The 16,335-nt window shown below is 47.8% G+C and overlaps 1 protein-coding gene across 1 annotated transcript in view; it reads right to left on the bottom strand.

Annotated features, from left to right (window-relative positions):
* The window catches only part of VWC2 (von Willebrand factor C domain containing 2), a 100,054-nt gene that overhangs the window by 71,492 nt on the left and 12,227 nt on the right, over window positions 1-16,335 (bottom strand). The window contains exon 2 of the mRNA XM_047753418.1: window positions 6,836-6,965. Coding sequence (XP_047609374.1) covers window positions 6,836-6,965 — 130 coding nt within the window. The remainder of the gene's footprint in view (window positions 1-6,835; window positions 6,966-16,335) is intronic.

Raw genomic sequence — 16,335 nt, 5'->3', positions numbered from 1 at the left:
TTCTTCTACCCATTCCTTAACGTGGAAGTTTACATATTTATTTGAGAGCCTTCTTCTTTTCTGACATATGTGTTTAAAACTGTAAGCGTCTCTCTAATCACTGTTTTAGCATAATTGCATTCATTTTAATATGTTCTGGTATCATTTTTATGACTTCAAAATATTTTCTAATTTCTCTGTGATTTCTTCATTGATACATGGGTTATACAGTAGGTGCTATTTCATTTGCAAATATCTGCAAATTTCTCAGACTTCTTCTGTTATTGATTCTGCTAAACCGTGTTTGTTCAAAGAACAAACCTTATGTGAGTAAGTTCCTTACATTTCTTAAGATTTGTTTTATGTCCTGATATATTGTCTATCCTGGAGAAGGTCTGCCAACATGGAAAGAATGCTCCAGTGGCCGGGTACTATGTTCTAAATACATGTCGGTTAGGTCAAGTGCGTTGACAGTGTCTTTCAAATTTTCTGTATCCTTGCTAATTATTTGTCTAGTTTTTCTATGAATTATTGCATACTTTGTTGAAATTTCCAACTACGGTTATTTTAAATTTCTATTTCTCCTTTGAATTCTGTCAGTTTTTACTTTCTGTATTTTGGGGTTATCTTGTTAAGCACATATTTATTATTAATTCATTTTTTACAAGTTTACTGGCTTTATATTTCTCTGTTCCTCCGTGACTGTCTTTTTTTTTTCAAGTTGAGTAACTTTTTTTTAGTGTGTTATGTTTAATTCCTTTTTTGACTTTCTTTCTTAGTGATTATTCTAACAATTAAAATATACTTTTTTTTTGTCTTTTGTCTTTTGTCTTTTGTCTTTTTAGGGCCGAACCTGAGGGGTTCTAATTGGAGCTACAGCTACCGGCCTATGCCAGAGCCACAGCAACACCAGATCTGCAACCTACAGCACAGCTCACAGCAATGTCAGATCCTTTTAACCCACTGAGCGAGGCCAGGGATTGATCCCGCAACCTCATGGCTCCTGGTGGGATTTGCTTCCACTTTGACACGACAGGAACTCCTAAAATATGCATCTTAATTTATCACAATCTACATCGGATTAATACTAGCTTAATTTCACTAAATAGGAAGTTCGGTTTATTTTTTCTCATGACTGTGTATCAAGAACTGGCCATATCATAGAACTACAATGTTATGAAAATAGTGGTGAATGGCAACCCAGCACCTAACACGCAGGGGAAAAAAGTGCTTTGTCCTTCTGATCCTAGGACTAGAAGGACACTGAGGTCCACAGAGGGTGGGAGTCCTCTTATATTTTCCTCTCTCTACTTTCCATCTCTACTTTTTCATCTATCTACCCTGTTTTGATGTGTTAGAAGGGTTTATTCATTTGTCAGATATATGCAGTACATCTATGTTTCTCAATATGTGGGCTGCTCTGCATTGGTGTAATAGTGTTTGATGAGCAAAAGGTTCATAATTTTCATAAAGTCTATTTTATCAATACTTTCCTTATGGTTGGTGCTTTCAGGATCTTTTAAAGTTGATTTTTGCCTCGTCAAAAACATAAAGACGTTCTACGTTTTGCTCTGAGAGCATTCTTTTAATTTTCATGTTTAAACATGTAATCTATTTGGAATTGATTTTTTTGAATGGTATCAGGAAGGGGTCAAGATACTTTTGACCTTCTTCTTGCCATCCAACTGACCTAGCACCATTTATTGGAAAGATCACCCCTCTCCCCACTTATCAGCTTAATCGTGCATCTAGTATAATCTTTTATGCCTGGGTCTTTTCTGACTCTATTTTGTTCCCAATTGTCAGTCTTTTGATCTTTGAGACAATATCATAGTGTGTTTATCACTTTTCTAGTTTACAATTTACAGCTTTGTGGTTCTTCTTCGGTATTTCACTGGCTAGTGTGTAACTTTTGTATTTCCATGTGAATTTTAAAATCAGTTTGGTTATTTGAACCAAAAAAAGTCATTGTATTTATTTTACTGGAATTATGCCAAATCCATAGATGGTATTTAATAGAATATTTTGAGGCTGCCAACATCTTTATCTTATTGAGTTTTCCAATCATGAATATTCTCTAGCCTTCCCATTACTTAGGATTTCTTTAATTTATCTCAATAAAGCTTTAAGATGTTAAGTGTGGCAATCTTGTTCAATTTTGTTAGATTTACTTCTAATTATCTGATAGGTATGACATTACTTGAAAGAGTAGTTCTGTTTTTTTTCATTTTCTTAGGTTTTTTTTTTTTTGAGGGGGGCTGTACCCACAACATGTGGCAGTTCCAGGTTAGGGATCCAAACTGTGCCAAAGTAGTGACAACACCAAATCCTTAACCTGCTGTGCCACAAGAGAACTTCTTGAAAGAGTAGAAGTTTTGTTTTGTCTTTTTAGGGCCCCACTCGCAGCATATAGAGGTGCCCAGGCTAGGGGTCTAATTGGAGCTTCAGCTGCCGGCCTATACCACAGCCACAGCAACACGGGATCTGAGCTGCATCTGTGACCTACACCACCGCTCACAGCAACACTGGATCTTTAACCCACTGAGGGAGGCCAGGGATCAAACCTGCATCCTCATGGATACTGGTCTGATTTGTTTCCGCTGAGCCACAATGGGAACTCCATGAAAGAGTAATTTTTATTTCATTTCTGTTTGTTGCTATTATCGGGACACACAATTGATTTTTATATATTGATCTTGTAAAATGAACTTGGTTTAGTCAAGTATGAATTCTGATATTTGTTGTTTCCTTTATTTCTATGGAAAAAAAAAAAAAACCATGTGGTCTTTAGATAATAGCCAAGGGTTTCCATGAGATCGGTATTATCCCTTTGGTAAAAATTTCGGAAAAATGTAATGATGAGGCCATACTGTGGGAATACATTTTCCTTGTAAGAAGGATCTTAATATGAATGTTACACACACACACACACACACACACACACTCCATTCATTTCTGTCCACATGTGGTTTAATTACAATCATATCCTACTGAGGTACACACGAGAAAAAATAATAACCATGTCGAATTCTTAGTCAATGCTTCGTGCTTCTCTATTTTCCATGAAAGTGCCTCTAATAATCTGAAGTCTCACTATTTATCTTAAAAATTTCATAAACATTTTCATTTTCCTCCAAAAAAAAAAAATCCACACTCATTTTCTTACAGACGGAAAGCTCTACATAATGACCCTCAAAGAGCACTGACTGCTTCGTGGAGCTACGCCGTCTTTATCTCGAGCGCCTGTGTGCTTTGGTGTCTGTGTGCCCCTCGGGTAAAGCCATTCCATCTTAGAGCATCAGCGCTACCCAACGAGACCCTCCTATTTCAACGTCAATGTTCTACATTTGTCAGTTTCCTTCCTTTGAATGCTTCAAGTAAGGTAGCATGGATTCATGCAGAATGGAGGGCTTCTGAGCTTGGGTGTTCACTGATGCAGCCAAGATTAAGAGGCTTGAAGGGACCGGGTGTCCTGAACATGAGCTGTGACTCTGAAACACACCAGCACCAGAGAAAACCTTGAAATCTGGAAAGTCAATATAACACTCACTGTTTATATCACTAGGAAAACAAAAAACAAAAAACAAAAAACCCAAGCCAGTCCCATGCAAACATCCATTTTATCAGAGAAAATCCTTGGGAGACTGATCTGCACGAGTCAACAAAGGGGATGTATGAAGCTGTATGGGATTTGTGATCATTTATCTATATTCCAAGCATGTGTGGTTTCAAACATTTGCTCCTTTGATGCAAGTGATTTCGGCAACTGGCCACAGAACCATAATTTTCCTTCTGTTGGGAGAAAGAGCTGTTTAATGCCACAGGTCAAAACATCAGAGGGTGAGGAGGAAAGGCCAATTTCCTGAGATCAAGTGTTAAAACCTTCATGTTCCAGGCAAGCTAAGTCTATCCAAGCATTTAATTTTATATGAGGCATCATTTTTGATGTCTCATAATCTGTGATCTATCAGACGTGTATTTTTTTCTTATGAAAACACTGATTTTTGTGTGCAGCAGCAAGGCTAGACTGCAGTAAATTATTCATTAATCTCAACCAATTATTACGGGACATGCATTTCTTATAGAAACTATTTTCATTTTTTAAGCTATTTTTTTTTACCAAGATTTCCAAGCTCTATTTGCCCTGTCAAGGTCAGAATACCCTATAATCAGAGACAGAGGAAAGCCAAATTATATCCAGTGAACAGGTGATAACAAAACCTAAGCGTACTTACACAACTAGACATACTGAAATTTATTTCTACGTGTATTCCTGAAAATAAAAAACTTGTTGATGTTTCAATTCAATGAAATCAAAGTTTTTAATACAAATCTACATGTAACCTGTAATCCTTTTTCAAGTTTTTTTTTTTAAACATATTAAACCTCCTTCTAAGACTCTCTAATATAATACCCCCCAATCCTGCCTTACTTCATCGTGTGCTGCCTTTCCAAGTGGGGGAGCATCTGTGAACTCTGCCATCAGGGAAACAGCCATCTCCAAACATCCTGTGAACCGCAGACACTACCTTATTTGTACAGATTTTGCTTTTGAACAGTTTGCTTATTCAAAAAATAAAACCGTATCTTGGAGTTCTCTTGTGGCTCAGTGGGTTAAGGATCCAGCATTGTCATTGCTGTGGCTGGGGTCACTGCAGCAATGTGGGTTCAGTCCCTGGCCTGGGAACTTCCACAGGCTGCGGGTGTGGCCAAAAAAGAAAGAAAAAAATTGTGCCAATGACAAAAAATGAATTCAAACAGAAATGAGTGACGTTAAATCTTCATAAAATTTAAACACATCCACACGTGATAAAGAATTAATTCAAATAATTTCTAAACATAGTTCTCTGACTCCATACCCTAAGTGGGATACATCCTGAGGGCAAAAAGCACTGCAAACTACCTTAAACTATACTCTTACGTTTCCTGCTGGTGGTGGTATAAATAAAAGGTATCCTGTGAGTATTATGGGAAAAAACAAACAAAAGAATGCAGTGATGGTATTGGGTCATATACAGAGATGGGGAGACAGGAACAGAGATCGAAAGAGATGGAGCAAATAGGGCAAGATGCGAACACTAGGGAAGTACAGTGGAAGGTATACCACTCTTCTTTGCGCTGCTTTTCAACTTTTCTGTAGGTTTGAAACTTGGATAAAGTTATGAGGAATGAAAAAATCCTCAGCGATGGGTAAATCATTTCTTCCTAACTTTTTTTTTTTTTTTTTTGCTTTTTAGGGCCACACTGGAGACATATGGAGGTTTCCAGGCTGGGGGTCAAATCCGAGCTACACCTGCCAGGCACAGCCATCGCCAGGGCAACAGGGGATCTGAGCTGCATCTGCAACCTACACCACAGTTCACCACAACGCGGACCCCCAACCCACGGAGTGAGGCCAGGGATCAAATCCAGATCCTCAGGGGTCCTAGTCCGGTTCGTTAACTGCTGAGCCACGAAAGGAACTCCAGTGTCTTCCGATCTTTTGACAAGGTCCAATCAAGGATTCCCTGATTAAGGCCAAAATTTTTTCTTATCATAATTGACCAGAGAAACAAGCAATGTCTTTGATACACTTCCGATGCCAAACATTTGAGCAACCTGTATTGGAGCCAAGCACTGAAAACCGTTGAGAGGCTGAGTCATGCCCCCAGGAGCCAGGCTCTGAGCCTGGACCCCAGCCACCGCCACCGGAGTCGCCCATCCTGCCGCAGGCACCACTCCCCCTGCCGCGCCTCCATCCCTCTCCGCACCCCAGGGAGGGGCTGCCACCACCCTCCTCCTCTGAAACTTCACTTCCTCTTCTACTGCTTCATTTCCAGAGTTTTCAAACTCCTGGGGGTGGAATGTGCGTCTCTGGGTGTACCTGGCGAGGGGCGTGTGTGGGACCTCACGGCCCACGCGATGTTGGTGGGGAGGCTGCAGGCGCAGGACCGCCTCCGGCACGGATGACCGCCACCGCGAAGCCCGTGTCCCAGGGTTTGACGCCCAGCAACCCCGCGGCCGACGAGCTGGTCAGGGAGCCCACTGCTCTCAAGTGCTCCGGATGGTTTCATCTTTTTGGGACAACCTGCCCTGGCTCTGTCCTACCGCCGCGCCTCGGGGCCACACAGACACGGCCCGACCCTCTCGGCCGGGACCCCCATTTGCCTGGAGGTGCGGCACCTCCAAGGCCCGCTCTCTCCCAAGCTGCACTCAGCTGTTTATCCGCACCGGCCCGAGCCACCGTCTGTCACCCCACCCTCCTTGGGACCCACTCCCATCAACCCCTCTTCAGGTGTGATGCCCGCTTGCCGGTCAGCACCTTAGGGGCAAAGCACTTCTTGTCTTTCGGACAAGGGACCACTGTCCCTTGACGATCGAGAGGCCATGCAGCCATTCCTCAATGACGGTGCTGACGAGGTTTCTCATCTCCCTCGGCTCCCGCTGGGAATACGAGGGAGTTCTCTTCCTGCCAAAATTGCTTATGAAAAATATTCAACGATGTTTCAAGTTTAATTCACTTAGTAATGAAAAGTAAATGAGCCCAACCAGCATGTTTGATTTGTCTTGGAAAGAGAGAAACTGCTTTGCAAGAACAAATAAAGTTAAATGGAAATAAGCGACTCTCCTCCAGAGTGGAAATTGCATCTCTCCCGAAAGAACTTCCTATTGCGTGTAAAACACGGGGCTGACACCGATGAGAGGGCAGGCCGGGCTGGGGTCCAGCTCCCGCAAGTCGCTGGAGCCCAGAGGGCGGGGAGACGCTCGAAGGGGCGGACGCGCCTGTGCAGACTCACCCGCATCCAGCCCATCTGCCCAGAGGAGCCGGCGGGGGCGCGGGACCAGGGGCGCAGGGGCCGGGCGCACGTCCACCTACCGTTTTTGCAGATGGGGCAGCACTGGTCGGGCTCGTACACCGGGTCCACACACTCCGTCTGCGGACACGCGGACACCGCGCACAGCACTTCCCCGCTGGCCTCGCAGCGGCACCGCTCACACGGCGACACCTGCAACACAGGCCATGGTCACAGCACAGCCTCTCCATCCTCGGCCGGGAAGGTCACACCCGCACCCAAGGTTCTCAGGGCGTGAGGACAGGGCTTGGGGTTAAGGCTGTCCTGGGGTAAAGAGGGGGGCCCAGGGTTAAGCAGGCTCCCCTGTGGGTAGAGAGGGGTCCCCCACATTGAGCAGGCTCCCAGGGGATAAGGACGCCCATGGGGCCCAGGGCTGCTCTCTCCTCCCAGCTCCGCAAGGGGCCCCTGACTTCATTCATCCACATAGTGAGCTTCTTCATCTTTCTTTCTTTTGCTTCTTTAAAAATTAAACAGTACAGCCCACTGAATTCTTGCCCAACCAGGCAGCCTGCGGATGAACCCTTTCCCTCTGCTCTGCCCAGGGCCACCTGGCCCCCCCACCCCCGCACCCTCCCAGCCTCCCACTGTGAGAAGACAGCAGAGCAGCACAGGGTGGGCAGGAGTGAGGGAAGGAGAAACGCAGGGCTTCCCAGAGCCGGGCACCTGGCGGGAAGGGGACCTCACCAGCGCTCACGGCCACACTGAAACACACCTGTAAAATGACTGCCCTCAATCGACTATACTTCAATAATATTTAAAAAAAAATACAATTTTACATCCAACAAAACAGACTGCCCTTGTTTCTGGTGAGGAAACGGAGACTTGGAGGCGACAGGTCACTGGCTGTGGGCAGACCGTTCATCAGAGGCGGGGCTCCAGGCTGCAAAGGCCAGGGCAGCTCCACTCTCCTCCATGGGTCTCACATGTCATCCCCTTCTATCACCCACTGTCGTCTTTGTCCCCTGGGTCCAACTAGCCTCGCTGCACTTGCCAGCCACTGGCTCCAGCTCTCCCTTATGGGGCACTCCAGGCACGCAGAGCGGCCGTTCCTGGAAAGGCTGGCACTGCCAACACGCCCTCCTATGCAAACTCAGGCCGGGCGTGACGGGGCCGACTGTGTTCCTGGAAACCACCGACGGAGTGGGGTTTCATCTGGGTCGACCCGTGACAAAGCAGAAACAGCACAGGCAGAGCCAGCCGTCAGGAGCTGGGACGTGGAAATAGGTGCCTTAGGGGACAGTGGAGGTGGGGGGCCAAATGGAATTTCCTGGGCAGGGAGGCCCCAGCAGACCTTTGCATATGGGACCCACGACTCCACCAACACGGGCCAGGTGGACGAACACCGCCCTCATGAGTGCTTGCTCTGTCTACACCACGCAGAAGACAAGTCTCCGGCAGTCTCCCCGGAATGGCCAGGTTATTGCATGAAGCAAACGCTCAAGGTGTATTTTAAGGCCTGTTTCTCAGGCACTGGACCACAGGCTGGCTGGGCATCAAGACGCAGGCATGTTCCTGTGCAGGGTGTGTGTGCTACTTAGAAAGTCGCAAAAGAAAGACAACACTGATTTGGCCAATGGGGGCCCGCTGTAGAGCCAAGAACTCTACCCGTTATTCTGTGCTCCTCTATGTGGCCCTGCCGTGGGCCTGAGAATTCACCGTGTCCCACCACAGACCACGGCTCCCAGGACACACACGGCCTGGACTGCTAGTTTCCTTCTTTTCTGTCTTTTTTGCTTTGTTAGGGCCGTACCCTCAGCATATGGAGGTTCCCAGGCTAGGGGTGGAATCGGAGCTGTAGCTGCCAGCCTACACCACAGCCACAGCAACGCCAGATCCCAGCCACGTGTGCGACCTACACCACAGCTCACGGCAACGCCGGATCCTTAAGCCACTGAGAGAGGCCAGGGATCAAACCTGCGTCCTCGTGGGTGCTAGTCGCAATGGGAACTCCAGGACTGCTAGTTTCTTAAAGGTTTGCAACTTGATCAAAAATTCGATTATACATTTTACGATCACAAAATATTTGGAACTCCTGATTCAACTATTTGGAGATCTGTTTACTTTTCAAATATCTGAGTTGAGGCTTAGAGATGGGTCCTCATGAGTGGCCCTCCCAGGCCCCCACCTCCCGCCCCTGCTCTGCTGTCCCCAACCCACATGTGTGGCTGGCACCCCCCAATAGCAGCTGCGGGCCCTCAACTCCAGCATCCATGCCGCTGCGCAGGACCTGGCTGGATTCCCCCCTTGCTGCTCAGAGTCCGGGCACCAGGTCTGAGCACTGCCCAAAGCCCAAGTCCTCAGCTACCAGCTCAAGCACCACCAGGCCTCCTGCCATCCCGTTCTTTGACCTTCTGCGGAATCTCAAGATGAGGATGCCCAGTGCGCTATGTTACTGAACCTGCGAGCAGCAAATACAAGCAGCAACAGACACTTCTGAGGTGTGTTTCTGCAGTCGCTCCTGGTAGCAACAGCAACCTACATCTGTAGGACACACTCGAGACAGAATTACCATCCTGCGCAATCTTCCAAGTTCTGTATGAATAGACCTTAGATGCAGAGCCTAGGGAAAACTCGTATCATTCTTTAGGTATCCGCTGTGGGCTGGAGCCATCAACAGCTGTGCTGGATATAAAGACCACGGTTTCTCAGAATCAGGAGTGAAAGTGAGGACAAGCTCTAGGTGGTTCATTCATTCGTCCCAGTCCCAAGTCGAGACCAATGAATCCCACCTGCACCATTTCCAGGAAGGTGGGACCATGGATGGTGGCCGCGGGGGGGGGGGGGGGGGGGAAGGGGAGGAGGAAGGCTGGCGAGGCCCAGCTCCTGGACCAGCACGGGACCCAGGACCAATGCTGAGCTCTGCTCTCTCTCACCAGCCCCTCTGCTTTCAGAGTCACCAGAGTGACTGCGGCTTACGAATGACAGCTCTTCACAGTGGATCTAAGAAATCTACCCTCAAGTTTGAAGCAAAACAATGAACAGACACCCAGTGAAGCCACTCTGAATGCAAACTGCGTAGCAGAGGTGAAAGAGAGGTGTTAACTTGATGGTGTTTAAAGTGGAGTATTTTTGAAGTTCCCTGTGGCTCAGTGGGTTAGGCACCTGATGTTATCACTGCAGCTGCTCGGGTCACTGCAATGGTGTGGATTCAGTCCCTGGCACGGCCAAAAAAACCAGAGTATTTTCATAATTAGTTAGACCCTTGAAATGCTCAGTAATGATATATATGTCTCTACCCCATGCACCTAGGCGGCAAGGATAAAATCAATACTGAATCTACTTCCTAAACAGGTAATAGGGGCAGCTGTATAATTCACACATGCAACAACTCTCAGAGGTTGAGGAGGGCTTCCTAAGGACGCTGCTCCCATCAATGCACACACGTCACGCATGGGTAGCAGGCGGGTGGTGGTGGGTAACGTCCGTTCTAGACAAGTCGCCTCTGAGCACTTGCGTTTTATCACATATATTTTACATTCATGAACTTGGATGCAATTAGATCTATGTGTAAGGAGCTCTGCCTTGGGTAATTTCATTACTGCGATTCTGATCGTTCCGACCATCAGAAAGACCGGGCTCTGAAATACGGCAGAAAGCAGGGTGAATTTGGATCCCACTCGTGTCTATGTCGCCAGTGCTTTTCCACTCCGGAAGGCGGACACGTACCGTGTATACATACGCTTTCATGACTGATGTCTTTCACTCAGCATGGTTATTTGAAAGTATTTTGAGACGTGCCCATGTTGGAGCACATACCAGCCCTTCATTCCTTTTCGATAATATCCCACTGGACAGATACGCCACAGCTGGTTTAGCCATGTACTTGCTTATGGACCTTCGGGATGTTTCTAGTTTAGGGTCTGTTACCCAGAAAGCGGCTAGGAAAATTCATGCACAAAAAAAGAAACTAGTCTCCAGACACGTCTTCTTGCTCCATCCCGCCCAGCCAGCAGGATGCTATCAATGTCCTGTGGGAATGCCAGCATACGTGCCTCAATCCAGCTTAGACTTGTCTTCCTGCTCTGTGCTGCCCAGAAAGGCCATGGCAGGATGAGGATCAAAGATGCCTTGTGTTTGGAGTTCCCATCGTGGCTCAGTGGTTAACGAATCCGACTAGGAACCATGAGGTTGTGGGTTCGGTTCCTGGCCTTGCTCAGGGGGTTGGGGATCTGGCATTGCTGTGAGTTGTGGTGTAGGTCGCAGATGCGGCTCGGATCTGATGTTGCTGTGGCTCTGGCATAGGCCGGTGGCTACGGCTCCGATTAGACCCCTAGCCTGGGAACCTCCATATGCCGCGGGTGTGGCCCTAGAAAAGACAAAAGACAGGAAAAAAAAAAAAAAGATGCCTTGTGTCACCTGAACCCAGCTGTCTGCAAAGTGACCACCACTGTATTTCCAATCTGGAACTTTTTACTGTAGCTGCCAGATTCGGCACCATGAAACCCCACTGTTGCCGGATGCACCGCCTCCTGGTGGTTCTGGGCGATGCAGATACACTTCCTCAGGAACAGACAGGTGACAGGCAGCTAATGGCTGTCAGTCCAGACCTTTCTCAATTAAACCCCTTGATCATCATTAAAAAGCCTACAAATAACAAGTGCCAGAGAGGGTGTGGAGAAAAGGGAACCCATACGCTGTCGGTGGGAATGTAAATTGGTGCAGCCACCATGGAAAACAGTATGGAGATTCCTCAAAAAGGAAAAACAGAACTACCACATGATCCAGCAGTCCCACTTTGGGCAGATATCTGGACGAAAGTATAATTCTAAAAGAAACATCCACCTCAGTGTTTGCAGCAGCACTAAGACCTGGAAGCAATGGAAATGCCCACTGACACATAAATGGACAGAGAAGATACGGTACTTACATACAATGGAATAGTACTCAGCCATAGAAAGGCTGAAATAATGCCATTTGCAGCAACAAGGATGAACCTAGAGATTATCACACTGAGTGACGTAAGTCAGAAAGAGAAAGACAAATACCATATGATATCACTTATATGTGGAATCTAAAATATAGCACAAATGAACCAATCTACGAAACAGACACAGAGGCCAGACTTGTGGTTGCCATGGGGGAGGTGGGGGAGGGACAGAAGGCTTGGGGGTTTGGGATTAGCAGATTTAAACCAGTATATATAGAATGGATAAACGAGGTCCTGTGTATAGTTATATTCAATATCCTGTAATCAACCCTATTGGAAAAGATAATAAAAAAGGAATATGTATATATAACTGACTCATTTTGCTGTAGGGCAGAAAGTAAAACAACACCATAAATCAATTATATTTCAATAAAGTTGAAAAATAAATAATAAAATAAAACCATTCAACCTCAAAATAAACCCTCTCTCTCCATTTCACTATTTTGTCCATCAGCAGAGAGGTTCCATTTATTTTTCTACCCCCCTAAAACTGTCAGATTCTACGATGACACAGAATAAGATGAATGTATAAATGAAAAGAAACCCTGAAATCTGGGGTCCCGTTTCCCTTCCTCCTTCTTGACCTCATCTTCCTTCAAATCTGAATCTCTATGAGCCCCGGGATGCCTTGGATTCCCCAGGGCAGGCCAGTCTTGAGCACAGCCTCTCTGTCACTGAGAGCCCCCATCCCAGCCCGAGGTGAGCTGCCAACTAGATTCAGTGCACCTCAAGGGCCAGGGCCATGTCTCTGTCACATCCAGGATTGTCACAGTGACTGAGCCGCTGCAAAACGCTGAACGGGCTCAATAAATATTGACTGAGTCAAAAAAGAAATGGTTGGAAAGACACAAGAGCTGAAATTAACCTGCACAGCACACTATGAAAAACATAAAAAAATAAATAAAATCTACAGCTTTGCTTCTGGAAGGGCTGCTCACCACCTGCTGAGGAGCTACTCAGGGATTAAAAACCCACACACAAGGCAAAGGGAACAAAGACAAATCTTTCTCTTATGAGGGGTCAAGGATTGGATTTAAACATTTAATCCACAAATGGAAGAGAAGATGTAGACACTAGAATGACATAAACACCGAAGCAGTGACCTTGCAGGGGGGATCCGACTCTGTGTAAAGAAACGGCTGCCCGGCCGAGGTCAGGAAGCAAAACTTGCAGATTTTGGAGCAATGCAGTCCTGCACCTGGGACAGTCCTGCACTCCACGCTCGGCCTGTTGCATCTTTGCTGAGCATTCTACTCTGTGTGTCAGTGTCTCCTTGAAATAGCTGCAATTTATATGCAGTACCTGAGAATTCATACTCACTTAGCCAGTCGACAAACTTTAAATCTTCCCAGGAGGGGATGTAAGATGCAGATGGATGCACCCACCCTGCAGGTTGGGGATTATGCTCCTGTGGGTCCCGGGACAGCAGACAGGAAGAGGCCCCCCAGGCCCACCATCAAGTCCTCCATCTCCTTCATCCGCTGAGCCGACCCCCAGGCTCACTGCCTCTCTTTTCACAGGGAGGTACAGAGACATGTCACTCACCCCTGTGCTTGGTCTGCCTGGGGAGCTGAGACATGAGCATGTGTGAGAGAGAAACAAAAGGGCCGGAAATGGCAGGTGTCAAGGGAGAGGTGTGCATGGTACCACTTTTTTTTTGGCCAACACCAGCACATGCGGAAGTTCCCGGGCCAGGGATCGAACCCACACTGCAACTGTAACCAGAACCGTAGCAGTGACCACACCAGATACTTAACCAGCTGAGACACCAGGGCACTCCTCCTATTACCAGTTTTAATGTTGGAGGGAGGGGAAGAGACAAGAGCGGAATATGGTGACAGAGCTGCGGAGGAAGGCGCGGCTGGGGAAGGGGGCCATCGGGGTGGGGGGCCGAGACCCCTCCCTGGGGAGATGAGACATCGCAAAGGGGTAAGAACAAATGTTTGCCACCATCAGCAGCCGCGGGGAACTGCAGAACTCAAAGAATTGTTCTAAAGCTAAAGAATAAGATCTGCGTTCTGTTTACACATTCTGACCCTGTTGTGCAATTATTCTGATAACCTTTAATTAAGAACCAAGTTGCCAGAGTCAGGAGCTCCACTTGCCCTGCACCAAAAGCCGTCTTTGCTTGGCCCCGATGACAGAGCCTCCCAAAGCCACTGTCACAATTTTGTCACCAGATGGCGAAAGTGTCCTTTCCAGCTGCTGCGTGTCTTCCCCAAAGTGCCCCTGTCATACTTGTTAGCATGATGCACTTAAGGGAAATGACAAAGTCCCCTTCTAGTCAAACCACTAGGTCTCATCAGCTTCTAATAACCCAGGGAAGCTGTGTTATTTTGGAGCTGGGGTAAACAGAGGGGCAGCGTGCTTCAACTCTGCTTTGTCAGAGGGTGAGCACACGCCCACGAGTCTGGGCAAGTGCCAAGACACCTACACGGCAAGTCAGGTCTGCTCAGAACACTGGGCCACTCACGTGCCATCTTCAGGAGGGTGTCCTGAGCCACCCTGCCTGCTCTGACCAGCCTCCCAACTCCCCGCAGAAAGCCTGGAAGGTGCTAAGCAGATCAGAGTCACCTGGAACTAAATCTGTCCCCAACCTTGCTCCAGGTTCCTTACCTGAAACTGTCTTAAACTAGGGCGAGGCATCTCTGAGCTCAGCCTTCACCCTGGGAAGCAGAGGGGTGCTGCCTGGACACAGAGCATCCATCCCGCCCCCTCCTGCAACAGTTTGCACCCTCCAGGTTCCGGATGCTGCCTGAGCGCCCCACATCCATCAGGACCAGCGTGGAGGGCTCCCGCCCACACACCCTGCTCCTCCATCCTCTCTCTGACGTGACATGAACTTGATGCACGTCCACCTCCAGCCTCCCATACAAGTCGCCGGCGCTGTAGCAAGTGCAAGCTGCTACTTCCTGTGCCTTCAGAAAAGATTTTTGCTTTGTTTTGTCCTTTTTGTCTTTCCACTCTCTGTCACAGAATGAATTTGCACACAAAGGGACTTAATTAAGAACTGTCCCCAGAAGCTGTCAGCTTCCAGTCTCAGGAAGAAAGTAACTCCATCTGCCACACACACACACAGACTCACACACACACACAGACTCACACAGACTCACAGACACACACACAGCACAATGGTCTGAAAACCCTTCGAGGCACTGCTTTCTTCTCAGGCACCAGCATGCGGACTCCTTCTTCACGGCTTCGCTTGAGGCAGGACACTGTCTTTCAAATGCTCCTGTGAATACCTCCCTCGGATTAAGGGAGTTGGAGCAGGAACTCACCAGGGGAGAAGTGCTGACAGGGTTTACAACGGTGTAGCTCACCCCATGCCAAACAGTCAAGCAGCTGTAGGATGAGAATGAAGAAGCCTGCCTCTTCTCGGCCGAAGACCGAGCAGGACCTGGCGAATGCTCAGGAAGGGCACCGACCTGACAGATCACGCAGTCAGACCAGATGCAGAAAAACCCTGCTGGCTTTTGGCCTCCTATTACGAGTGGAATGTTTGTGTCCCCCTTAAAATCTATACAGTGGAACACAAACCCCCGATGGGATGGTATTTGGAGGTGAAGCCTCTGGAAGGTGATACGGGATAGAGGAGGCCCTCATGGGGAGGGCCCTTTATAAGGAGGGGAAGGGAGCCCCCTCTCCGCTGTGTGAGAACCTGGTGAGAAGGCGCCGTGCACAAGCCAGAAAGAGGGGCCTCAGCAGGAGCCCGTGCAGGCACCCTGACCTGGGCCTCCAGCTCCCAGAACTAGAGAAGGTAAAGGCCTGCCTTGCAGCCCCCACTCTGATGCTCTCTGTTCTGGAAGCCCGCACTAAGGCACCAGCTGCGTGCCCATTTCTGCAGTGGAGGCAGATATGTCCCCATGGTGGGCCAGCGCCTGACATCCAGCCTCTGGCCTGCCACCCACAGAGCCATACAGAGAGGAGGTGGGGCCAGAGAGGCGCTGAGGGACCCCAGGGCCACATGCAGCGAGACTCAGAGCTCCATCCTGGACGTTGGGCACAAACAGAGTGGGGCTCCTCCCATTTAGGGCATGGATGATGGAGAGATTTTGATGGAGTTACTTTAACAGATACTTTGCTCATTCAGATTTTTTTTTCCTTTTTAGGGGTGCACCTGCTGCCAATGGAAGTTACTGGGCCAGTGGTCAAATCAGAGCTGCAGCTGCTGGCCTACATCACAGCCATGGCAACACCAGATCCAAGCCACATTGAGACCTACATGGCAGCTCGCAGCAACGCCAGATCCTTAACCCACCGAGCAAGGCCAGGGATCGAACCCCTATCCTCATGGGTACTAGTTAGGTTCTTAATCCAAGGAACCACAATGGGAACTCCTCATTCACAGACTTCTAAATTAAGATCTTACCAGAAGAGACATGAGGCCAGCTGGGCATGACCCCCGAGGATGGGGGCAGAGGAGGGAGAAGGGCCCTGTGAACACTTCTGTAAAAGCCAAACGCCTCTTAAAAATGGGACGTACTAAAACACTTGTTTTAGAATCAGTGTTATAGGATTAAAGATAAATAATCCTTAGCAGAAAGAAATGGCACTTGGTTTTCATTCATTATGTAAACGACTGAAACTAAATGC

Source organism: Phacochoerus africanus, chromosome 11 (genome assembly GCF_016906955.1).
Source record: "Phacochoerus africanus isolate WHEZ1 chromosome 11, ROS_Pafr_v1, whole genome shotgun sequence".
In the NCBI taxonomy this organism is placed as follows: Eukaryota; Metazoa; Chordata; class Mammalia; order Artiodactyla; family Suidae; genus Phacochoerus; species Phacochoerus africanus.
This window is presented reverse-complemented; position numbering and strand designations above follow the sequence as displayed.